Below are 25,183 nucleotides of genomic sequence, written 5' to 3' on the forward strand. Positions count from 1 at the left end.
GCCCGGCCCGGCCCGGCCCGGCCCGGCGCGCCCCGCGGTCCTTCCCGGCAGCGAAGCGCACAGGTACAGACCGCTGCTCGGGAAGCGCAGGAGCGGCTCGGTGCCGCCCGTCGCCCCTCCGCGGGGAGGAGGCCGCGAGCAGCGCGGAAGGAGGCGGCGGCCGCGCCCCGGCCCCCGCCGGGCGTCGCGCCCTCGGCTCGGCCCCTGCGTGCGGGCCCGGCCCGGGCCGCGGCGCGGAGGCACGCGTGGGGAGGCTCGCCTTCCCCTCGGCTGCGGTGCTGCCCCGCTTGCGAARGGCCTCGGCACGGTCTGCGCTTATTCCGTCTCCGAGACCTTTTTTATCTCTGTGTTTACGTGGAARAGTTCAACCCAGAGAACAGGTTTCCTGAACCCTCTGCAGCTGCACCCCTTCCTGCGCGAGGAGGAGCGGCAGCGCTGGCGCGCGCCAGAGCAGCCCGTGCTCACGGGTGCTGCACGCTTGCAAGGCCTGTTATAAAACTCGATTAAATTACTCGAGTTAAGCTTTCTCATCCCTGGAACAAACTCTCTCTCGTCTCCTTATCAGGTAGCGAAGCAAGAAATGCAGAGGGGCAGGAACGTGCGCAGTGTCACAGRGCAAGTCAGGAAGAGCAGGCAGAGATTATCGCAGCTGAAAAAAGGGTCTTGATCCCTTTGAAAATGCGGTACTGGACCCAAGATTTTTATCTTAGATACTTCTGCAGAATGCCTGGGTATGGTATGATCAGGACCCACTTTATTTGCGCTGTATTTAAAAAGCAGAAGAAATAATACCTTAAAAAAATCCCTAAAAGAACAAGACTGCTGCCTGGAGACTTTTTTTTCCCCTACAAGAAAGGAAAACGCATGCCCTCCTTTCACCTGTAGGCTATTTCAGAACAGGGTCTTTACCCATTACCGTGTCCCTTCTCCCCGCTGCAGTCCCATCTGAAGTGCTCTTYCCATGGAAAAGAATTTAGAGCAATCTCGGGCTGTGCTCACAGTCAAACATCTGCTCACCCAGACGGCATCCCAGACCTGCATTACACCTCCCAGCTTCACAGCAACACACTTAAACAGTGGGAAAGAGGGGAAAGGTGTATCTAGGGCACTTACATTTGGCTTTAATAATCAGTGAGCCTTTTGGATGCGTAGATGTCATCCACGCATTTGCCATGGGAGGAAGGTGGTTTGGACTGTATGCTGACATCTTCTGGGAGGACAACACTGCCACGAAAACGAGCAGAAATTCCTCCTCTCTTGGCCTCTGTTAACACCCTCTGTGWCTTAAACTGAAACTAACAGCTAGAGCACAGTACAGAGGAAATACTTGTGGAAGGCATATGGAAGGAGACACCYACAAGGTATAAGAAGCTACTCCCCTCTGCTAACTTTCCCCTCTGTTTTCAGTATCACAACACAGAAGCTAAAAAAAATCACTCCCTTGCACCCACTTCCCAAATTCCAAAAATCTGAGAGCTGCCATCCTTCAGGACTCAGAACCCTGCTCCTCCTGTTGGTTTTTACTTAGTTTTCAGCTGGTTCCTCAAGGCTGTGACTGACTGCTGCTTCTGCCAGCTGCTGGCACCATCTGCAGGCCCTATACATGAAGGAAGATGAAGTACCCAGGCAGGATTCTCACAATGACAGAAGTGCCTTATGTGACTACTCTAGTGAAAAGCAAACACCTCCATTTGGGTCTCCTTGCTGGTCAGAATGGGAAAGAGAAAGATGGCCTGGCATTGCAGAAACCTGAATTTTGCAAAGGCACTGGGTCTGCCTTAAAAAAAAATCCCAGGGCATTTGGGATGTTGTGATCATTATTCAGTTCTACTGTGGAAGCAATATATGATCAATCAATTCCATTCAGGGGAAGCAGTACATTATCACATAGCTGAGTCAGATTAAACCTTGTGCTTTGGATGTCCATTGGTCTAGGATTATCAGCACCTCTGAAAATGTTATGTTCTCTTCCTAAGAAGTTATTTTTGGCTAAGAGGGAGATGGAGGATAACTCATTTTGGAGCGTTGCCAATGTCATCCATTGCGAAGAAAGGCTTACCACTTGACTGTAAGAGGCATACCCATGTGATCGCTTTCCCAAGTGGGCTGTTTGTGTTGCATTTATAGCTCTTGGGTTCAGATTGCAACAGAGAAAGTGCTGAAGAATTTAGTAGTGCCTCTTGAGCCAGCCACATAACTCGTGTGCTCACCTTTGTCTTGCTTCTGTAGGACCTGTCTTTTGGCATGATCAGCATTGCTCTGCTGAACAGTGCTTGCAGGAGTATTGTCTATTAGCAGCACCTGTAATGGATTCCTCCCTTTATCAAAGGGAGAGAAGAGGGGGAACTTCATTATAAACTGAGAGAGCAGAACACAGTTTCTAAAGAAAAAAAAGAAAAAAAGAAAAACTTGCAATGCATGAATCACTAAAAGCTACGGAAAATGAAATGTAGGGTTTTAAATCAAGTTAACAATATTGATTTTTTAAAAAACAAACTTGTAAGAAAAAATATTTAGCACCAGTAAGCACCCYTTGCCAGAATGGGGAAAGATTCTAGCTTCAGTTTAATAGGATTTGGGYACCCACTTCCTCTAAACTCATCCTGGCATTCTGTCTGCATAGAGACAAAACAACTGAAGCTGATAGATGGTCAGTGCAGCCTGTCATGTCATAGTTCCTTACTGAGGCTGAGTTTGTATGTCAAACTGTCTGAGGGATTAGACCAAGATCACTCAGCTTGTGTTACATGTGAACCCACCTGAGCACTAATTCCTATCCCTAGATTACAGGGACGTGTTTGAGGTAGTGTTCTACAAAGAATATGCATTCTTACACATCAAAAGCTGTCTAGACCATATCACAAAAATAGTTTGGGATTGGTTTACTAATAATTTTGACCAGCCTTTACTGTGGTAATTTATCACAGGACAATCCATTTTTTGCATACAGGGTCTCACCAGCAGCTCTTCTTCTATTCCTACCTGAATAGTGGTTGACAGGTAACTTGACCGTTGTGGCAGAGAGTGAGCTACCAGCAGCCTTTGACTCCTGGAAGAGTCTAGCTGGGGATAGATGGTTCTCGCAAGCATCATCCATACTGGGGCTTGAAGGAGTCCAGYGCTTAGCTTTTAGGATCTGCAAGACATTGTCAAGTTGAGTTAACATAATCAAGAACGACATTATCAGAGGCAAAGACTCTCACCTCTGATTATTGCCACATCATACCAAGAAGATTCCCTTTGCACCTGTGTTTGGGTCAGCCTATTCAGGCAGGAAGTCAGTGACAGTATGGAAGACCAAGAATATTTAACTTATTTCCTCCTGCAACTGGTACCATGTTTCTCTTACCCTGTTTTGAAATCCACCCTACCTCTATTTGGTGTTGCATTCTGCTCAGCCCATTCCCATCAGAGAGAAATACAAAGGATCTACCCTGTAGAAGTTTGTATTGAGAGAGAGAGAGATCTTTTTTCCCCACTAGCTTTCCAGAGATCTCCCAGTCTCTCAGCTTCTTCAGCACTCTCCTGGTTGGGGACCACAGCTGGCCTCCAGCCAGGGTCTCCAACACCAAACTCCTGATACTTACGTGGTCTTTCACGTGAGACTGTGGGGTGGCATTGGCCTCCAGATACTTCAGTTTGAGCACATCTTCCTCAGAGGAGGGGGTTAGGAGRGTTCGATTCCCAGGTCTCTGTGTTGGGCTTTGGAATGCCAGTTGGCTGCAACGAGGGAAACGCTTTTGGTGTTAGCAGCAATGTCCTTCAAGGTCTCCAGGTTCATTGGAACAAGAGTAACATCCACAGCTAATTTTTTCCGTATATAAATCTAGATAAGTGGGAGAACAGCCCAAGATTCATCTTTCCTACAGCAACACCCACTAGCTTCAGTTAAAAATCAAAGCAATGGCAACCTAAAAACTCAGTATTTGCTTGTTATTTAAAGCTTTGTGTTTTTTTTCTCTTCAAAATATTCACAAACATTTGGAAAACTATGTTTCACCTGAAATACTGTTATAACTGCATCTAAACCAAGGCAAAACCTTTTGTCTATCCATCTGTATAGAGCCATGGCTACAATATTAGTTAACCTGCAAGCAAGACTGATGAGCCCCTGCTTCTCCTTCCTGTTCTGAGTTGCTAAGTGAAATCACTCTCTAAATCTTCAACAGATCAAAGCCCAGTGGATCAGTTTGTAATGTAAAAGTAGCTGGTAATCTTGGACAGGTCCCCTCACACTAGAGCATGTGTTGCAAGGTGCATCTGTTTGTTTACAACTCTCATCACTGCAGTATCAGCCTGTCAGGTTTTGTCTCCCTGCAAACTAGGAAGGTGCTATGGTCTCCCTTGTGCACACTGGAAACTGAGGGAAAAATCCAGGCTGGAGGTGACAGCTCAGCCCTAGCCTCCTAAGTGAATCCCATGCCTTAAACACAAGGACARTGCTCCTAGAATAGATTTTATTGCCTACCAAGGTCTACCTTCCCTACGTACAATATCTGCTATGCATGTTCTGCCATCTCGAGAGGAAAGTGTTATCCATGACCAATGTGCATTGAATTCAGTTGCCACCACACTGACCTGCTGAACTCTGTTTTTGCATGAACAAGAGAAAGTTGGGATGAGATGAGTATCCAGACTCTCCTCTTTCCTACAACACATAGTTTTAGGTGACCTGTAATTGTCAYTATGGAAAGAATATACAAAGACATTAATATGGATGGAAGCACAGGCCGTTTATGAACAGAGAGATGAAAGCATGATGGTCTTACTGCAATTTCAGAAACCATACACCTAGATGAGAGCTTTTAATGTGGGAAAAGCCAGAAGCSAGGTAAACCCAGTAATACAGGATGCAACAAGAAGGGACTCCAGGACTCAGGAGGGAGAGTGATTCCCTGACAAAAGGAGTGAGTTTCTTCCCAACTGCCTCTGACCTAGKCTCTGAAAAGCAAGGAAGGTCAAGATTTATTGTTATAGTTAAGGGAGGGCAAGAATGTTTGTATGGGAGATAATTCTGTATTGCTTTGGGTTCTACCTCTTCCTCTCATCCCACAAGTATTCAGCAGAGGTCTCTGGTGCTTTAGGTTGCCTGTCAAGTTGGTCTTGCAATGCAGTCGCCATTAACCAGAGTGCCCCAGTCCAGTACCTCTGCAATTAATTGACAGGTTACCATGCCATAGGGAATAGGTCTTAATAACGAGCAAGATTCACATTACCTGTCTGACTCCAGGATAACGGAGGGAACACCAAACTTCCCTCTCCAGGGAAGAACCTTCATGTTCCTAGGTAGACCCCTTCTGACCTCATCTTTTTTTTAGATCCAGATAAGAGCTGTCTTGGGGCTGCAGGAAGAGGAAAGAATCGTGGAATGCTGAACAGCATTCCTCCCCTAAGCCCAAGTTCCCAGTCTGTGGCCACAAAGACGCTCTTGATGCCACAGGCTCTTTTCAGTAGTTCCAGCTGCCTGCTACCAGCTCTGCTCCCCTATGAAGGAGCCCCCAAAGTAGTTTAATCTCTCATATAACAACATGACTAGCAGTAAGTTTATTATTCAAAGTGAAACCCAACTCTTTGTCCCATTCATTCAAGATAGTCATAATAAACAAGAAACACTGCTGCTTGGATTTCTTGCTCAGGACTGTGGCATTTTCCTGGCAGCCCCTTACAGTCTCAGAACATATGCAAGTTTTCAAAAGCATCTTTTCCCTTCCTACTGGCAAGACCCAAGCACATCAGTGCCCAAAGCTGTGGGCAAATGGAGGCCTCCAAATAGGATGGCCGGCTTCAGTAATCACTTGGGGGAGTTGCGCATTTGGCCACATAACCTTTGGATTGCTGTTTGCCATCAGGCCACATTCACCTCTTTCAAATCCAAAGCAACAACTGAGAGGATGAACATGCTGGCTTATGCAMAGCCGTGCATGGGTCCTTCTCTGTCTCTAAAAGCCTTAAAGACTTCTCTGAATTGAAAGGAAGGTCTGAAAAGCAGAGCTCCATGAAGTCAGTATGTTCRTAAAGGAAAGCCCTGTGCAGTGCTTGATGGGCACGAAGACCCAAACTGGCTTTGGGTCTGCATGACTCTATGGCCTTGTGTATTCTCTAATGCGAGGGTCTGCTCTGCCCCACCCTGAACATGCTGGACATCACTGAATGTAGCAGGAGCAGGCAGCTCAGCGTCCCCTCCTCCAGTTCAGAGGAGGGCAGGCAGTGCAACTTTGCCAGCATCTCTGGGACAGAGATGTCCTGGGCTGGAGTGGAGATAGGGAGTTAAGGATCACTTCTAAACAAACTGTGCATTTGTCACAGGTGARACAAGGTTTTCTGCCTGGATGGTTCCCCAGCTTGGCACCAGAAAGCAAAGCYCAGATAATGACAGAGCAGGAGCAAAGCTGCTGTTCTACCTTTTTGCACTATCTGCCACTGCTGAATAATTTCTTCACAGAGCAACATATGCTGCTGCAGTCCCTGGATCACAAATTCTTTCTGGCACAATAGATCCTCCTTGTACAGTGTATTTGCCTGCAGCTCTGTGTTGCCAACCTCAAGCTCCTGGGCTCCACAGAGGAGTCTCAGTACCTCCCACAGATCCTCACTGGTGATTTGTCTAGGTAAAATTGTCTCCATCTGAGAAGCTTTTTTCTTAGCATTTGCTAAATGCTGCTCCAGCTCTAAAGAGAGAGTTGAGAATTTCACAAGGCAGCTCAGCCTCATGGCGTAATGAAGGCATCTGAGCAAACCTCTGCTGCATCCTTCAGCTGAGATTAAACTAACATATCCCACAAGAAGTATTTTGCTTACTCTGGTAGCAGCCATCATGTTTCAGCCAAGCTGAATATACACACAAATATCATCCTTGCATAGAGAAGCTCATACTTGTTAAATGTTAGCTACCAAAAAAAGTAATTACCAAAATACTGAACCACCATTGAAWGATAACCCCTCAGAACATCTCCAAAGGAGAGACAGGGGAAGAACCATCTCATTTTACGGGTGGGAAAACCCAAATAGAGAGCTTGTGATTTGCCCCAATCCTAACAAATCAGAGAGAGAGGCAGGGTGTAAACTTAAGTGTTCCCGTTCTGTTTCCTCCACCAGCCCAAGACATGTAGGAGCCCAGCTGCAACATAGGTGCCACGCTGCTTTCGTGGTGCCAGCCCTAAGCCACAAGATTATCGCATGATTAACGCTGCTGGCATCCTGCCCCGGGCTCGCATTCAACATAGATCAGATCTCCAGGGCATCTTCACCTCCTCACCTTCAGGGCAGCTATTTTACATTGTTCTGCCAGTAACAGGTTGATCTCTTCTCTTGCCAGCATGACTTTGTGAGGTTCAGGTGAATCTGTGCCCTCCACTTCTGTCTTCCTCCTGTGTGTTTTCACCTTTCTTTTGCCAGCTCATCAGACCTGCACACGTGCTACGTCTTCTTTTGTTCCCAGTTGCCAGCGAGAAAAGAAAAGAAATTCTGGGGCAGAGTGACCTAACTCGAACAATAGCAGCGCAGGCATAGCCTTTCATTGCATCTGTCCAACTTTCTTCCTGTATGACAGCAGCAGAACTTATAGTTTTTCCAGACTGCTCTGCAGCTGAGCAGGCCATATAGAAGACTGCAATCAGCCTCCTCACATTTGGGGAGACTTAAAACAGGCCTTCTGTGTGGTCTTTACATTGACAAGAGAATAACACTTTTCCCTTCCTCATCACAAATTGTATTTGTGGAATACCTCCAACACAGTGAATGATGTTTTAGCTACAAGTGACCCAGCTCCTAAGGGAATATAAAATTGGCATTAGGTGTACGGCTACCAGTAACAAGAGGGAACTGATACTTAGTCATAGTTTGTCTAGAAGAAAGGGATGATGCTGCAGTCTCCAACATGGAATTATGCCCAAATACAGTGCTGCATGGAAAACACTTCACAAATACAAGGGAATTGGCTCTTGCAAAGGTAGTGCCTTAGTCTAAGGCTGATCTGTTGGACTTAAACCACCTTTAATCCTTGCATACCTTATTTCCTATGGGCTAGATACCTCTGAAAGCTAAGTATGGGAAAAATGGTAGACTCCCGACATGTAAACCCGGATCTAAGTGACTCGGACTATCTGAGGCACTTCTGACTTTAGGGACTGCTGCCTTTGGTTGCTCTTGGATGGCTTTTCTAGTCTGGTAGAAATTTATCAATTCTAAACAAGATCAGATAAAGAGTTACATAGTTTTAGGTGAGCYTTTTCTTCTTGAAGAGTCCTAACATAAAACAGCTACTAAATCCTTGTTGTCCCCCCAGCACAAGAATGCATATATGGAGAAAGTGGTTTTCTTGCTTGATGTAAGATACGGGCTCTCTCTTGTGCTGYGGGGGCCACAGCTTCAGTAAGTTGAGAAGTGTCTCTGCCTGCCACCAGGCTCCACATTTGCTCTCTCCTTGTTGGTAAACCTCTCAAGCCCGCACTCAGGCTTACCACTAAAATGATTAAGAGATGCTCTCCTAATGAAATCGTTACCATTTTTTAATGGGAACCATAGAACATTAACATTTCTTATGGTGAGTTTGGAGCTACTCACTCTGTGATTGTTAGCAGGTGCCTTCAGGTATCAACCTGCAGYTCAGTGTTGGTGTTTTCCAGCTCCATCAGGCTGTGGCACAGCTCCCTTTGCTCTCTGAAAGCCCAAGTCAGCTGTGCCCGCAGCTTGCTCATTTCTTGCTGACTGTGTGCCTCAGAGTCTTGGTACATCTCTGCTGCAGGAGAAGACATTTCTGATCTGATGTTAGGCTAGATCAACTTCTGCCAAGTCCCCGTGAAGCTTCTCTAGGAGCCAGCCACCCAGTTCACATGATACAAGGCATTCCTTCACAGGAATCCTCTTCATTCTGCAGATTCTTGAAGTTAATCATATACTTAAGAGATCTGTTATATTTTTATGATTGTTTAATAGATTATAATAAATAGATTTCATCAGTGATGCTTGGGTGAATATTAAGAGGAGGCTGCACTGCAGGGACATTTTTTACCCTCCTTTCCACCTGCCCTCCTTCCAAAAGAGTATCAATTTTCTGCCCTTGTCCTCTATAAATTGTCTGAAAATTACCTTGGGTTTTGGTGGCAGAGGCATGTTATACGTCTCAGGTCTTGTCTATCAGAGAACTTGACTATTTTTATTTCATTCTTTGCAAGATTCACTGACCAAAGGAAAAATCCTCAAAGCAGAATAAACAATGTTTTAAAAGTCTTTTTGTTTGGTTGGTTTTATTTAAATGAAGTGCRGTGATCCATACAGTGGAGCTCTGTGTTCTGACATGGCACCAGAACCTGTAATGACGCAGGCTCCAAACTCAGTCACCTTTCCACAGGAGCCAGAACTTCCCGCAGCCAATGTCACTGCTTGRTGTCAAAGCTCTTTCTAGTGCAGGCACATAAAATTTATCGTATTTTAGCATCAGGAAGACGTTGAGAAGTTTGACTGCATTGTGCAGAGTCCCACGGTACATCAGAGATGAGCTCGCACAGAACGGCTTCAGCTGCGCAGCTCCTCTCCCACTCCCATTCCTCTGGATTTCCCCAGGGCAGGTCTTGCCCCTAGCTTTACCTTGCATTTCCCTGTTGTGAGAGTGGACTGCACTTTTCTCCTCCTCCTGGTTTTCAATCCTTTTGTCTTTAGGCATCCTGCTTCTCTGCAGAGGTCCATGATGGTGCTGGTGTACTGTTCAATGTGGTGGGAGATGTTCTGCAGGTTACATTTTACCTGACAAGACAGAAGATTTGATTATTTGTCCCACAGTCCAYGATCAGTACAGTGGGGGCAAACCAAACTCCTCTCCTAGTTGGCAAGGCCCTGAACACTGTATAGTGCAGCAAAGGGAAATTTGCCCTCGTGCTTGCAGAGATTGTTTGCAGATTAGTGGTTTTCAGGCCCTGAACAGATTTTGGAGGAGCCACAAAGRCTAACAGAGAAAATCCGGAATCCTTGATCCTACAGGGAAAATACCAAGGGATCCACAAGTGATAAAAATCAAGAACCCTGTTGTAGACCATTGTTCACCCTTCTTCACTCCCAGGACTCCATTTTTTATTCCTTCTCCCTGCAGGTACTCAGGTCCTCTTCCAAGCCCAGTCTTGCCACTGTCATCCCCCATTCACTGTCCTTCCTGCTGTTCTCCATCCATCATTCCTCATGTTCTGCATCTTGCTCTGTACCTGGCACATCATCCTCTGCCTTTTCATTATTCTGCCCTTCCAGTTTGTCCTTCATGTTCCTTTTCTCATGTGCTACCCATTTGCCTCCACCTTTTGKCTGTTCCTTTCACCTGCTTTTCTTCTCCTCTATCACTCTTGCATCACTCACACTGACTCTACGCCATGCAGCACTGCCCCCACTTTAAGTTTATGCTTCCTTCATCTGCTAGATCTTCCAGTTCTCCCTTTGCCCTCTTTTAATCTATTTCTCCACTAACAAGTCCTAGAAAAATGCAACATTGCCATGTTTTAGTATGGAAGTGACAGTGGCTTACTGCTCCACATTAAACACTGAAGCTGGGTGCTTGGCAAGAAATTTGCTGAGATTCTAGTGGAGATTTCTGATCAGCAGAGAAGGAACTCTGGTAGAAGGATATTCATTAGGACCTCCATCTATCAACATCAAAATCAATAAGTAGTTAACTTTTTATTAAAGAAGAATTTTTTGCAAGAAAATCTCCATTTCCACAAAAACATTGGCAGCTTCTCAATTCTACCCACAACGGAAGTCAGCACTTTTCCTCCATCCCTATTTCCTTATCCATCCTGCCCTTATCCTTTGAAAAAAACATCTGTCAGGCAGAGACAGTGGTAGGTTCAGCACCAAGGCTTAAGGTAAGGTTAATGTATGAAGTTGTAAAGGATCCATAAAATAACAAAGCGCACRTCTGTGGTCTGCCTTGTTTCCTATGAGAGAGGAGGCTCGTAACAGCACACAGTCACTGCCAGTCGCTCTTCCTCCTGCCCCAATAGCATCCACGTTTATTGGCCAGTTTCAGCCAAATCTGGCAGAAGACATGAAACATGCTAAGTTTTAAGTTTCTATAAGCTTACAGAAGTCGCTAATTGCCCATGAGATTAAAAACACATGACATAAAACTGCAGGATTTCCTTTACCCTGTAGGAGGTCTGTCCTTAGTGTCACGGGCCGCAAGACAATATAGTTGTTATGGAGATTGTACTGTCCAAGTCAAGTACTGATTTCATTGCAAAGCCCACGCAAGCCCCATGGAGTAACGTTACTAGCTGGATAAAGACAACGCACAGATAAATACAAATGACAAAGGTCAGCTCTCAAGCACTGTCTGATTTGGGTAGTATACCAGCAATGACTTGCARTGTACAGTACCTTCAACAAGCCTGTGAGTTTGCTGTCTCAAAAACTGAGAAACTAGGCTCCTTCCTTCATTCTCTTGCCTCAGTTCTGGGTCTGTTTTGGTGAGCAGTGGAGAGGAACAGACAAAGCGCAGGTTTCAGAACGGTGGGCCYGCACTTAGGGAGCACATGCAGTATCACCAGCATCAGGACTTGAATGTCAAAGCAATTATTGTCTTAATTATTCTCCATTCCACCAGCATCCCTGCCATCCCACAGGTACCAGCTGCCTTTCCTYGCTGAAGACATAGCCAATACACGCYTAGCAGAACTCAAAGCAATCGTCCTCAGCCTCTATTTAGCCGTGAAATTCACTGTTTTTTCAGACCTGAAGAAAGGCTGCACCCAAAAGCTAGTTTACTTTTTTCCAGTGATATTAGTTGGTCTAATATTACCAATGTTAGATATTAGMTCTTATTACCTTACAATGTCAGGAAACTTTGCCATGCCTATATTCTTAGTTTGTCAGAGCTATAACATTACTGTTACTAAAGTAACAGACAAAGACACAGACTCCGTTTCCCCTGAAATTAGGGTGTACTTTCATAGACAAACCCTGCACAGTAGGCCAGGGAATCCAGCCTTGTCTCACACGAAGATGCAGAGCTCAGGCCGTACCTTTGTTCAGCTCTGCCCCTGCCAAGCTGAACAAAATTCTYGCAGCCCAGATCTGGTCCATGGATGTACACTTGATAATCTGGGAAGAGCCCTAAGGGTAACGCTGCATCATGGACAGCCTTGGGCATCCTGCTTCCCAGGTCACCCTCTCCCAGAGGCTTGCTAAACTCTCTCAGAGTCTGGATCCAAAGCATCCTGCCACTTCACCTCCATGCAGGACATGGAGATCATCAAGAGGATCATAAAGAGRTCATCAAGAGTATGGATGTAAATCCTTGGTTCACAGTCTGTCTCTAACATGGTATAGGTTTTTCCTGTTCCTGTTAAAGATACAAAGAAGAGCGGCAAAGAACAACTTCCATGTAACCAGATTTCCAATATGGACAAAGTCCATTTTCTTACCAATTTCTATCCTTCTTCCCTTAACTTCATCTAGTTACTCCTGCCTCTTCCTGCCTCAGTGACACTGCCACAGAAAGACATGGCAGTGCCCTCTGAAAGGGGTAGGAAAAGGCCTTGCAGATGGACAGGTACGTAGACAGTTTAGTTGCCTAATCTTTAGAGCTAGGATAGAAATGTTTTAATGTAGTCTGTAGCAGGCTCTTTCTGCAGCTGCATCTATTCCCTTGAGATCAAACAGTCTTTAGCTTGCATACAGATGCCCTCATCTACTACTCCTTTTTAATGGGAAGATTAATCTCCTCTGAATTCCGTCCTAATTAGGGGAGTTTTCTAAGTTAGGACAGTTTGCTGTTGCTTTAGCATTTGAGGAAGATCCACACTTCCCCTTGGGAATGATATTTTAATGCTTTGGTCTTCCTTCAGGTAAGCAATTAATTGGCATTATAATTCACTTATAGTCTGTAGAGATATATTTTATTTATCTGGAGCAGTACAAACGGAATGACTATCTTACCTGTTGGACCACAGGCAAAAGTGGTTGCATTGTAGCCAAAAATGATTCCTTTTATCAGGTTTTTGGTTGTGAACACATATACTTCTTCCTAATTCAATCAAAAGAGCATAAACTTTTAGTCAGGCATAACAGCTGTCCAAATAATCTATACCTGATTGTATTCGCTGTGGCTTTCTCACTATATTTAACAAATTTCCTGAGCTCTGAAACTATTCGTGAACCATTTGAATTCCTATTCAAAGTGAGTAGAAAAGCAAAGATATTTATTGAATTTTCTAAAGGCGGGCAAGATACTGGACCCTGCTAAAATAAATGCCCTCAAACATGATTATTTTCTTTGACTCTGAACAGGGAATGCTTTGGTTTTGATTTGTGTCTGCTAAGGAAGGGAGTAAATTCTCTTCCTGACCTCATCCTTTCTATTGAGTAGTGCCACTGAGTCTCCAAAAGTGTGTCTCAGATACCATACAGAGGTGCTGCATTGAAATCTCATGTGAAACAGAGAACAGATGCCAGAATTGCTTATGAAAAGCAAGCACATTACAGGGATCACAAAATAGAGGCGCTGATGAAATCTTCCTACTGCACTCAAATCTGTCTACAAAACATGAATCAATAAGGGCTCTAAAACGAACTTCATTAACACATAAAACAAGTGCAAGAAAGAGCATGAACGACAGAGCCAACCAACGCGACAACGACCTCATCCAGCAGAGCGCTCAGGAGAGCTGGCCCTTGATCTCTGCTCAGGCGCGTTGCCTCTTGGTAATCCAAGTGAGGGAAAGCGAGAGGGTAGGCTGAGCACTGCAGATCTCCCACCTTCTCTAACAAAGGGAAAAACACTTACGGTCCTCCTTCCTCCAGCACCTTTTATGTGGACGCATGGATCCTGAGGAATGCAGTTCTATTCACCAGCCAAACTTTTCATCAAAGCAGGGAAAACAATTCTAATATTCAGGCGTTTTGTGAATGAGAAGCGTGTTACCTGGGTTGCTGTGTGGTCAAAAACATATTGAATACAAATGTTCCCCCCCCCCCAACACCCCAAGATCTGTTAGCTCGCAAAATGTCTTTTCAATCTTCACTTGGGTCTAACAGCACAACCATCTATTACAAAACAAAGTCAGAAGAGCTTCTGCGTTTGTGTAAGCCTATCAGGATTTCGTATAGCACTATCACTAGCATCTCTTGGCTGAAGGAACGTTGCACTGCAGGTTTATGTGGCAAACTGTAAACTTTGGTTTACAACTGACCTCTCAGCTTCTGTTATCAGAAAGCTAATAGTTGCTGCAAAACACCTTAGAGGTCTGCAGTGCAGTGGAAGAGTTGCTGCATTGGGTAACGGCAACAGTTACAGCAACGTTACACCCAACTAAACCTCATGCAAGTAGGGGGAGACAGGACCTCTTATTTTCAGCCAAGATACAAAGAGAGGAACTATGAAGGAAAACAATCAAGTTCCTGGTAGCAAAAATGCTCAAAGTCATCTTCCGAAGCATTGCCTGCAGAAGGACTGAGACACACCTGTATCACTCAAAGGCAGTAATTTCATCCCATTTGTCTTTTACCAGGAAAAAAAAAATAAGGGTGGGAGAAGAGTTACAGCAGATTGCAGAACTGGTTCTGTTTCTTTTCGATACCTTAGGATCTATTTTGATACGTAATTATCATAGCACATAATTATAGTAGAGAAGGGTAATCTTTCTCCTCCGCTGGGACATACAGAAGCGTTCAAGCCTCAAGAGAAGGGATAGACAACCATGTACCTTATACACCAGGGCAGCTTTCACTCTCTCTCTGATAGATAAATCATTAGGAGAGCAATTAAAGCATAGATCAGCCACCACTTAACCTACAGAATGACTGCATTGGTGTGCCTGGCTCAGGAGAGACAAGTATCTAGGACAAGCGCCCATAGCTATTCTGCTARTGTCAAGACTTATTTTTCTCTTTTTCTTTTGCGATTTCTGCAAAGTTGTAAGCTTCCAATGAGCATTTCTAGTTCCGAACARCAAGTTTTTACTTGCCAGAATGCCATTTTCTCCTTCTTTTGCTCTTGCTGATCCAGCTCAGACCTTAACAACTGAAACATCCTGAGGACAAACTCTAAAGCACCATTTGCATGTACAAGACAGGCTCACACAAAAGCATGTGCACATGGTAATGTGACATTCCAGCCAACAGCAGAGTGTGGAGAATGAGGTCAGCGTGTTTTATTTAGAAATTTGGTCTGCAGCACTTTGGGGCCCCTCTGATGCCTTGCAATGTGCAAATTTTGCTTGCGGTGTATACATGCATCCTAGTGAACACTTTTATTTCAGCTGCTCTGAAGTTTGTTTTTTCTATTAGACAGTAGCAGCAATTTGGGGCTGACGCCTTGTCTAACTTGCAGGTATTGTAAAAGCATAAGTCTTTTGCTGTTGTGCAGAAGGGTTAAAACATAAGACAATGACACAGTCAATTTTGATTTAGGATCAATAAGCAGATAGAAGTGGCTCTAAATAAGTTAAGCTGCAAGTAAAAATAGCAAAGAACACGATGTAACCAAAAACGCTCCAAGAAATCTAAGGACTKCAATTGCCTAGTCAATTAACATTTGCTTTCATAATTACAATTATTTACATTACTAAGAGAAAGTCATTCTCACAGATAAAGGTTACTCAGACTAATGTAATGTACATTTCCTTCCCAGATTTCCATTAGAGGAAAATAGATTCCAGGGCAGATGATACGAGTCTGAATAAGCTGCATAAAAATAAAGTTGACGTCCTTGTGAGGTTAATGGCTGCTAAAAAAATAAAAATAAAAATAGATGTTTCACCAGCGAGGCGATAGACAAACATTACGTTCATAAGATAGTCGTAAAGAGGAAAGCAGCGACCTGCGCCCTCTGCTTCTGCGGGCCGCTGTCCCTGGAGCACTGCGTACGGGAGGCGAAAGATGTAACACAAAGTCAGCACGCGTCCAGGAGGGTTTCGGGAGCAAGATGGAAAAGAATTGGATTTACATTGGAAAAGAAGGCAAACATAGACACGGAAGCACGTAAATACGGCGGTGACATAGAAGAGGTAGGCCGGGACCTCCTGCAGTCCCTGCTCCCCTGAACGGGAGGCGAGGGGTGCAAAAGGAAGCGCGTTCTGCGAGGAGAGCTGCCCCCCTGCTGCACTGCAGCAAGGCCGAGCGTTTTGCGGGATGCGGAAGCAAGGGCTGGTTTGGAGAGCCCGAGCCGGGACACGCGCTCGCCCTTCGCGTGCGCCCCCTCTGCTCGCCCGCCCGGCGGGCAGCGACGGCGGCTCCCACTTCCACCTCCGCTTGGCTCAGGCCACTTGGACTTACCTGCGAGCCCCAGGGTCACGTCCTGCTTCTCGCCACATCGGTTCCAATGCTCAATCTTAAAAACCTTAAGATTTGGAGACTTTAAGGGAGTTTATAAAGTTTAAACAGTTTAATTCTCCCATGACGTGTGCTTTTATCTTGACAAGTTCTTCCTCCCTCTTCCCCCAACTTGTCTCTAACGCAGCAAGACTCGAACTGCTCGACAGAGGAATCGGGAGGATGAAACCAGCCGTGCCACCGCTGCCGTCAGCGGGAGCGCCTGGAGACGGGCACGCCGCCCCGCCAGCTCTAGAGCTCGGCGTGCTCGCACCGCGTTCCCAAAACACTGATTAAAGTTATCTGCGGCAAAGAAGGGGAATTGCATTTCGGCAAGTACCCRTTTCATTTAATCCCAGGTAGTAATCGTTATGAGCCTGTTGAACAAGAYCAAAGCGAGCGGGCTGTGCTCTGTGCAGATCCCCGGGGGGCCCAGAAGTCTGTTTATGTCGAATTCATTGCACGACTGGAGCTATTGTAAGGTAGCAATTAACTGCAAGTGCCTCATGATACGGTTCGAGCAGGTTAATTTTRTACAGAAACAGGTTACTCCACCTTGAGACGCAGGCAATCCGACGCAGAGGTTGCTTTGTGAAACACACAAGTAGCGTTYGACAGTATTAATAACGTACAGGCCRAAATAGATGGGCTTTTGTCAWGTTTATAGGAGAAATAATAGAGAAACAGTGTGGCATAACGAAACCCAGAGTCTCAAAGCTACATGCCTGGCGTGAGACCCTGGRGCCTAGCTCCACAGAAGACCACAGTTTCTGATTTTACAGGTACGGCGAGTATAAATCACATCTAGACGCTGTCCTTGAGAGTCTTAGTGAGTAACAGACTTGAAAAATTCTATTTTCACCTTTGCGTCTCTTTTCCCCTTCATAAAGTGCAGCAGCATCTCCTGAAAGGACAGTTAATCCTGATAAAACAACGACTAACGTACTCAAAAGATGTCTTATCGGAAGGGTGCCCGATTACTGGAACTGCCTTGTTATATAGATACAAGCAACTAGTTTCTAGAGGAATCAAATTCATTTCCTCAGTACCAGGTCTAGCCAGCTTGAGTTTAATGAGGGTCTCCTCAAGCAGCTCCAGCTCTAGAACGCTCCAGGATGTCYGATTCTTTTGTGTACCTCCAGCAAAGCAACATCCCTTTGCTATCATGATACAGGATGGGTTCCCTTTGTATCTTTAGATATCTTCAGTTCAGAAAAACGAAACAATTATCTTAGCTTCATCATCTGCCTGAACATGTTCGTTTGAATGACACCATTATGAGCACTTAATTCCCATGGGCCAAACTCTACCTTCACTTAGAAGTTTTGGTAGAAATTACATTACCTTGCACACCAAGGTGCCTGCTCCGGTAGAACAGGAGATAGCATGAGCCTCACCTGGACRGCCTTAACTTCCAGAATAGTTCAGTTAATCACCATTTTCAGGAATCCTAGCCACCGAGGGGAAAAACAAAAGCAAACTCAAGCAAGCAGCCTGTGGAGAAAGGTCATATCAAGCAGCAGGGATGTGTGCGCGTGTTAGAAAGGAATGCAAGGTATTCTAGATATTAYTGACTTTATTTTAGAAGAGAGATTTCCCTTTGAGCAGAGGTTTCCGTCTTTCCACCATTCTGTCTCAGCACAGTGAAAGTCAGAAGAACATAATACTTCAGTTTAAGACACAGGGTTGAAAAATAAAACCTGGAGGACTTTCAAAACACCCCTCTTACCTGATGAGCCCAGTGAAATGCTGAAGTCCTGGGGTGCTGGTGAGGACAGAGAGGACTATAATCCCAACTGTCCTTTGCTGTGTATAGTAATCCAGTGCTTAAACACAGAACAAAGGCACAAAGTAAAGCCCTGCTCTAGGAGGACTAACAGCCACCACCTGCCTGGRTACCCAGCTTCATCTCCCCTATTACGCATTTTCCTTTGCAGGGTTCTTCTGCTCAGCTTTTGCTTTACATCACACACAGCTTTGCACTAACAGAGCAAATGCGGGGCTGGGCCACGGAGCCCAGGAGCACTAGGACAGCTGCCTCCCCATAAGGAGGGTAACAGGGCTGGGTACAACCCAGCTTCCCCCTCCCCAGCCCTCCTGTTCCGCCCCACACAGGCGGACTCACCACAAGCTGCTGCTCCAGTGTGGCTGAGCTGGGAGATGATGCTAGCAGGGCTCCTGACCTTCTCCCTAGCATAGGGCTGGGTGACTTGTCCAAGGCTGTGCACAGAGATGGAGACTTTCAGGAGGCTGCAGTGGCAGGAGACAGAACAGTTGAGAGGCGGCACCAGCAGAGACCACCCTCGAGGGAAGGAACATCTCCCAGTGGGAGAGGACGGCGGGAGGAAGGTAGCACCGAAGGACAGGGCTCCAGGGCAGATAAGGGGCTGCAGTAGCTCCCTGCTGCACCAGGCTGCAGGCAGCATGTGACCATTGCATCTTGCACAGGACACTTGGAGTAAAAGAGGGTCTAGCTGCATCTTCCCTTAAATCACGAAGAGGATAGCACAGAGGGCTGAGAGCAGCTCTGGGGTGTTAGATGAGGGCAAAAGCAAACTGACCCACCTGCAAGTATCCAGGAGGCCAAAATTAGTGTTTCTATGAACAATTTAACTGCATACGCCCTCAGTGAGCAGGCCACATCCTTCATTTTCTGCCTCTAGCACTCCAGATTTCTCCTCCCCTCCCTGCTCTGGGAGCAAACAGTAAAACCAGGTACAGGAGCCCATGCGTGGCTCAGCTGAGCAGCATGCTGGAAGCATCTCAACCCTCCAGGCTTGTACAAGAACTAACAGCAACTACTCAGACAGTCAGGAAGCAGTTTGCCACCTCCCCTAACTAAGTGCAAATTTCTGTGGTATTGCCACTTCATGCAAGTGGTATTTCATAACTTACTTTCAGGGAGGCAATCCTTCAGCACTTTTTTTTTTTTCATTTTTTTTAAATCATCAGTCCATTAGTTCTAATGCCTTATTTAAAAAAACACATATTCATCCTTTTGTCTTCCATTATTTATTGATACTAARAGAGTCAATTTATCATAAAAGTTACAGTAAAGTTTTAATGGAAAAAAGTGCTAGAACTTAAGAGGTTAAAACTTAGTGTAGCAAAACTTGCTCTATGAAGTTTGCATTAAAGGAGCATAGGTGGTTAAAAAAAATCATGAAAAAGTTTATTCATCACAAGATCAAAATAAAGCTTATGAGACTGAAGACTAGCCCAATTTCAGGAACCAAGATTATACTAATTGTTCAAGTTAGTCATGCTATTCAAAAAYAATCACTTAAAATATTTAAAAAGACAACACTGACAAATACGATGAGGCTATCCTATTTAATACTGTGTCTTCCCCCCCCCCCCAAATTCTAGACCCTTGAAGGCATTCAGTGGAGGTACAACTGCTGTAGGAAGCTTTTTGCTACTCTTCTGCCTGCATACAGTACTTGGAAACCTGCTTCTCTTGATCTGCTTTCAGAAGCCCTTACAAGGGCCACAGACTGCAGGCTGAAAGCCATGGCACAGAGCACGTGAAGCATTAAGCCTACATGGATTCCATGCGACAGGATGCTTCCTCCCCAGTACAGTTCCTAGTGTTCCTCTGAGATATGCCAAGTAGACTTATCTACCAAAAACATACCCATAAAGCAATTCCTGTAACACATAATTTGCAAGAAGCATTTGAGATAAAAAATGCTACAGAAAAGACAGCAACTTAAGTGAACAGCGTCAGATATACCAGTATTAGAGATAAGAGGGCTCAACTGCTGGTCAAGAGCAGTCCTGTTGGCTTCCAAAGTTCCCATAGGAGCAGCAAGGTTTTCTCACTGATGACTAAGACATACATTTAGCACACTTCAGAGAAGAGTGTTAGGAGAGATGGATTCAATTCATTTAACATTAGCATTACRTTACTATGAAAATTGCCAGGAATAAAACAAGAGCATACTAAACCTTCATTGCATAGAGGTAGAAAAAAATACCCTTTAAACTCACGATTAATAAGTTCTTGGTAAATGGTCTACAAGACAGGTCTTCACAATCAAAGGGTAATTAGATCATTTTACTGTCGAAGTTTAAGGCATTACTGAAGAATACCTGGATATGCTAGAAGTCCTTTTGTACTGTTTGGGCAGAAAGCAAAGATTTTTTCCCCCCTCCCTCCCAATCCATTTAAGGGATTGGTACATATTATGGACAAAACTTTTATTCATTCATACTCCATATATACAGGGATATGGATGATTAAAGCAGGARACTAGAAACTAATACAGACTTCTAGAAAAAACACACGCTGGTTTAAGACCGAGCTACTGAAACTTTAAGTCAAGGCCATCATTACAAAATAGTCCYTTTGAAGCACCTTCCCAGCAAAGAGAACATGGAAGTTAATTGAGGGCTTTGTGCATTTATCACAGGAAGTTTACTGAAGAACAGAGCAAAGTGAGTGGCAGAAACATTACTGTCCGTTGGCTGCTTTCAGCTGCATGGGGCTACCCTTTGCCAGAGGTTGCTCTCCGTCTTCCACTTCAGGTCAAGGGAAAGCAGCAGGCTGGCAATTGCCCTGCTCTGTCTAGATCCAAAAGAGAATTTCTGCTCATAGAGACAAATATGAAGAAGTTGCTCCACCAGGTCTAAGTACACTTTTTCCCCCTCTTAACACAGGGGGCTCTAGACATGAAAATACATATGTAACAAGGAGTCTAAAGCATGTATATAGAGAGCATTTCTCTGAATTTTTTCCATCAGTGCTCATTAATAAGACTGAAAGTAGTTTTATAATTCCTGAGGCTAGTATCTGTTTGTAAGAGGGCTTAAGAAATGCACTCATTTTCCTGTCCCTCCGCTATGGTTAACATATCAACCTGTAATGAGTTGTAACATGATTGTTAAAAAAAACAAAAAAAAAAACAAAAAACAAACAAACACACACACACACACAACACAATGAATGAGGAATCACGATAAAAAACAACCCAAAACAACTGTGGATTCAATATAGCAAACACACTATTATTACTCAGGGTATGTTTGACACTAGTGATCCAGGGAAAGAATCCCTAAAAACAACRCATAGCCAGCCTGGTTTTAGTATAGGTCTGCTTTTATTTCCATATTCAGCTCATTGAGGGAGAGATCCTTTCCCAATCTGAAAGGAGGAGGATATAGCCCACTGTAGTGCTGCTTCAGCACACTAAAACACATCATACGAAAAATGGTTCTGCTGACTTTTTTCCAAACAAAATGAACACTTGTCCATGCACTTGGGACATAAAAAGAGTCCTGAAACAAAAACATTTGTGTGTGTGTAAGACAGAGGTGCACTGATGAAACTCACCTCACTGGCAATAGTGAAAAACTGCCAGTTGGTAAGCACTGCACAGGAGTCAGGAAGTAAATACTGGTAGTAGTGGATTTAAAAAGAAAAACAATTCATAAAAAAAAAAATTAAAAGCAGCGCCTTCCCAATATCCCACTGCAGCAGGCAGCAAGATTTAAAGGCACTACAATGTGTCAAAATGGTGAAAACCTGGTGCAGCCACCCTTCCAGAGTGTGAGAATATGGATTAAAAATTCCAAAGTTGACGTAGGCTTTCTGAAAACGAACGAACCTCTTTTCAGCACAAGATACGGTGGTGCTGCAGAAAAGGAAAAGAAATGAGTCAGTTACTTTGCTTTATACAAACAGTTCAACCTTACCACAGATCCTAGCTGGTGAAAAGTTACAAGTCTGCATTACACTTGTTCTTAAACTGATGCTTRCTTAAATCCAAACACTAGGCTGCTCTTTTTCCCTCTTCCCTCCATATAAGATCTCCCACATATGGGACACCGTAAATCAGGACAGCTAGACACAAATGTATTAAATATTCTAAGGCTATTAAGGTTTTGGACACATACAAGAGGTGCACTGTTCATATTTTACTTCATCTCTGTAAGATATCTGGAGCCTAAAAGGTGTAGGGTGACTCACAGCTGCAGAAGGTATGCTTCCAGTCTCCCCTGCCTCTTCCCTAAGTAAAGATGTAGGCTCTGTGACAGAACAGGAATGTAGTCCAGGTTTTAAGTCCTATGTAAGTGCCTTTACTATCAAACAATCCTTTCCCTCGTGAATACAGCAATTTCAAGCTTCCTAAGAGAACACTTCCTACATCAGCTGCTGAAACGAGCCTCTGCATTCAACATATAAATATACAAAATGAATACACAAATAAGGAATTGGGGAAAGTATTGATTGCACAACAACAACAAAAAGAACAGCAACAAGCAGTGATAGTCAATACATGAGAATCTGCTACTACCGGAATTCTAACCAATGTTTCTAGAAAGTGATAGCAAACCTTATGTGGATATTTAAAAATCTAGTCTAAGTTAAATCAATCCACAGTCAACTTCCTATATGGTCTTTATCAAAGTATTTAAGCTGTCCAGTCTTGAATCAATACAAAATCTAAAAGGCAAATTTCTATCTAGTACTAATTATAAAAGTTTTTCTGCTACTGACAGAGCTTTGAAAGTTTGGAAAATACTGAGTCTAAAAGYTGATTCTGGCTCTGTCATCAGTTTGATTGCTCTGGCAAGACAGGACAGAGACAGCATTCTGCTCAGTACAGCTCATAAATCTGACTGAGTCAGATCATCATAAGTCTGAGACTGTTTTTAGAAAAGCTTTTGTCYGTCTCCTCTAGCCACAGAGGAGCATAAAAAGTCAGAAATTAACACATTCACCGTGCACTAAACAGGTGCACACTGAAGCACACTACTGAAAGTGTATAGAAGATTTTCTTCACTGAGAGGTAAGCTATCTTACCACAGTTTTAGTAGATTACTCTGGTTCTGCAATGGTAATAATTTCTTCATTGATAAAAAACTCAACGGTCTCCTCCTCCCAGTCATCAACATTGCTGTCCAGTTCATCTGTGTCCACCCCTGGAAGGGAGAAAACATTAATACTGAATGCCCTGAACATGGCAGCCAGGGAAGGTTGAGGTGCTTAAATATTTCTTTAAAATTGCAGGAAAATTAGAGGTATTTGGTGCTTTGAATCAGAACAAGGACATGTCAGATTCATTACATCCAAAAGTCAAACAAGGCCTCTCTCACTATAGGGTTTTGAGGATTTTTTGGTTAAGTKCAACACCGAAACCGCTTTACAGTCTTATCCTAAGGTCAAGATGATGCTTAGCCTGGGGAAGGGTGGGGGGAAAGATGACACAATATAGGTACAAAAAAAATTTGGTAGCCAGCATTATCAGTGATCKCCTGTGCAAAATCCAAACTTGCTGAGACTCAAGAGAAAAAGCAYAGTGAAAAACTGCGAGAGAAGAAACTAGTTTTGGCAGGAAATAAGAGGAAGAAAAAAAGTGAATAGATTCTCAGAACAGAACAGGTATTTGTTAATAAGTAGCAGTTATTTAGCAAGAAGTCTTTGTAAGTGCTGTGTGTGGCTTACCTCCTCGAAGCTCTAAACGCTCATTCCTCTGTTCCATATACAACTCTTGTGCCATCTTGCGGTACTTTCTGAACTCTTCCATCATTGTACGTCTCCTTTCCACGAGCTCCTACAGAGGCAGGAAAATGTAGATAATAAACYCCCATCAAATCCACATGGGATACATTTGTTAAAAAGTCAAACTTTTTTCTCRTGAATGTACCTTCTACTGACATTTCTCCCCCCAACACAAGAGATCTTTCTCCTATGTAATCAAAAATTTGTTCTGGTGAGGTTTTAATTAAAAAGTGGCTAGTACAGCAAGTCACTAAAACCCCAACAAATTTTAGCAGCTTTGCTTAATGAGGTATCACCAGTGCCTCTCCAGATTCATTACTGTTTAAGCTGAGAATTCAGTAGCATCTCAGTCTGAATTTCCTGTTAGAATTAGCACTAAAAAATGGGATTCAAATAAGAACAGATGTTTTGTTATTCAAGATAAAAAAWTTTACTCACATATTACAACAAAATAACACGGTATAAGTTACAAAATTTCCATCTACATTATTAGATTCCAAAAGTGTCTTGCCTTTGAAGCTTTGGACTGGCTCAGACGATCCTTCTGTTCAAAAATCTTGGAGTATTTCTTCAGGTCTTTCTTAATTTGCTGTAAAACAAGGAATTTTATTTCAACAAGGGAAAAACGAGGAAACCAGCAACCACAACCGATATTTTTTTTAGATAGGCTCAGCATTTTTGCAAACACCTCTCTTCCAGGCAAATCTTCTTCACTATAATTTTCTTTACAATTCCTGGCTTGTAACTACAGATAACATAAATGCTTCTGTAAACATGCAACTAGTGGAGTCTGGATAGCTAAGTTCTATTCTGTTCTTTTTTTTATAACTTTTCATTGGACCCTAACAGTAAGCACAACTGGTCATCGCTTCTATTCTGAACTTCAGTTAATATCTACAGTCATCCCCAGAAGTGAGGTCCTCTATGACAATATGCAAGTTTTTCCACAAATACAGGGAGAAAGGCAATTCCATAACTTGTTAACAGTTCAAATCTCATACTCCTGAGAAAGAAATAAGCCACATATGCTTATATGCCAAATCAACATCAATGGAAGGAGTCAGTGGAATACACTACCTTTATCTGATCCTCACTGAGAAGAGTAGGTGGTCGAGGTCTCCAAAGAAGTTGACAGAACCTGTCTTTATTGTTCTTCTGAAGCAGACGGCCTTGGAAGGTCCATAACCAATATGCATTGTCCACCTGAAAGAGTAGTGAGCGATCTTAGTCAAGATAAGCTATAACTTAATACTATAGACCTTACTCCATGTCTTTTAAGGTCTTTTATATAAAAGTCAGTATTATTAGTCAAAAAAACAACTGTATTCTTGTTAGTGCCTTCTCTGCAGAAGTCCAGTTCCTCAAAAAAAAAAAAAAAAAAAA

At 43.8% G+C, this 25,183-nt stretch overlaps 2 protein-coding genes and 1 long non-coding RNA gene across 3 annotated transcripts in view; 1 reads left to right on the plus strand and 2 right to left on the minus strand.

Annotated features, from left to right (window-relative positions):
- On the plus strand, positions 1-1,937 carry LOC146601572 (uncharacterized). Its single transcript, XR_014895340.1, has 2 exons — positions 1-63; positions 1,529-1,937. It is a non-coding gene; the product is annotated as an uncharacterized LOC146601572 (long non-coding RNA).
- Positions 1,938-2,092: 155 nt separating this feature from the next.
- Positions 2,093-16,531, minus strand: LOC146601573 (uncharacterized). Its single transcript, XM_085301046.1, has 4 exons — positions 16,258-16,531; positions 9,586-9,741; positions 2,983-3,136; positions 2,093-2,318 (listed from the first exon to the last, which is right to left on the minus strand). The coding sequence occupies exons 2-4, from the start codon at positions 9,682-9,684 to the stop codon at positions 2,137-2,139; spliced, it is 435 nt and encodes a 144-aa protein (XP_085157172.1). The 5' UTR covers positions 9,685-9,741; positions 16,258-16,531; the 3' UTR covers positions 2,093-2,136.
- A 4,845-nt stretch (positions 16,532-21,376) lies between these two features.
- The window catches only part of EIF3B (eukaryotic translation initiation factor 3 subunit B), a 19,718-nt gene continuing 15,911 nt past the window's right edge, over positions 21,377-25,183 (minus strand). The window contains exons 16-20 of the mRNA XM_085300470.1: positions 24,878-25,003; positions 24,312-24,389; positions 23,744-23,852; positions 23,102-23,220; positions 21,377-21,929 (exon numbers count right to left, since the gene is read on the minus strand). Of these exons, the coding sequence (XP_085156596.1) occupies positions 23,117-23,220; positions 23,744-23,852; positions 24,312-24,389; positions 24,878-25,003 (417 nt within the window). The 3' untranslated portion in view covers positions 21,377-21,929; positions 23,102-23,116. The remainder of the gene's footprint in view (positions 21,930-23,101; positions 23,221-23,743; positions 23,853-24,311; positions 24,390-24,877; positions 25,004-25,183) is intronic.

Source organism: Rhea americana, unplaced genomic scaffold, assembly GCF_003343005.1.
Source record: "Rhea americana isolate MKP2758 unplaced genomic scaffold, rheAme1 scaffold_10, whole genome shotgun sequence".
In the NCBI taxonomy this organism is placed as follows: domain Eukaryota; kingdom Metazoa; phylum Chordata; class Aves; order Rheiformes; family Rheidae; genus Rhea; species Rhea americana.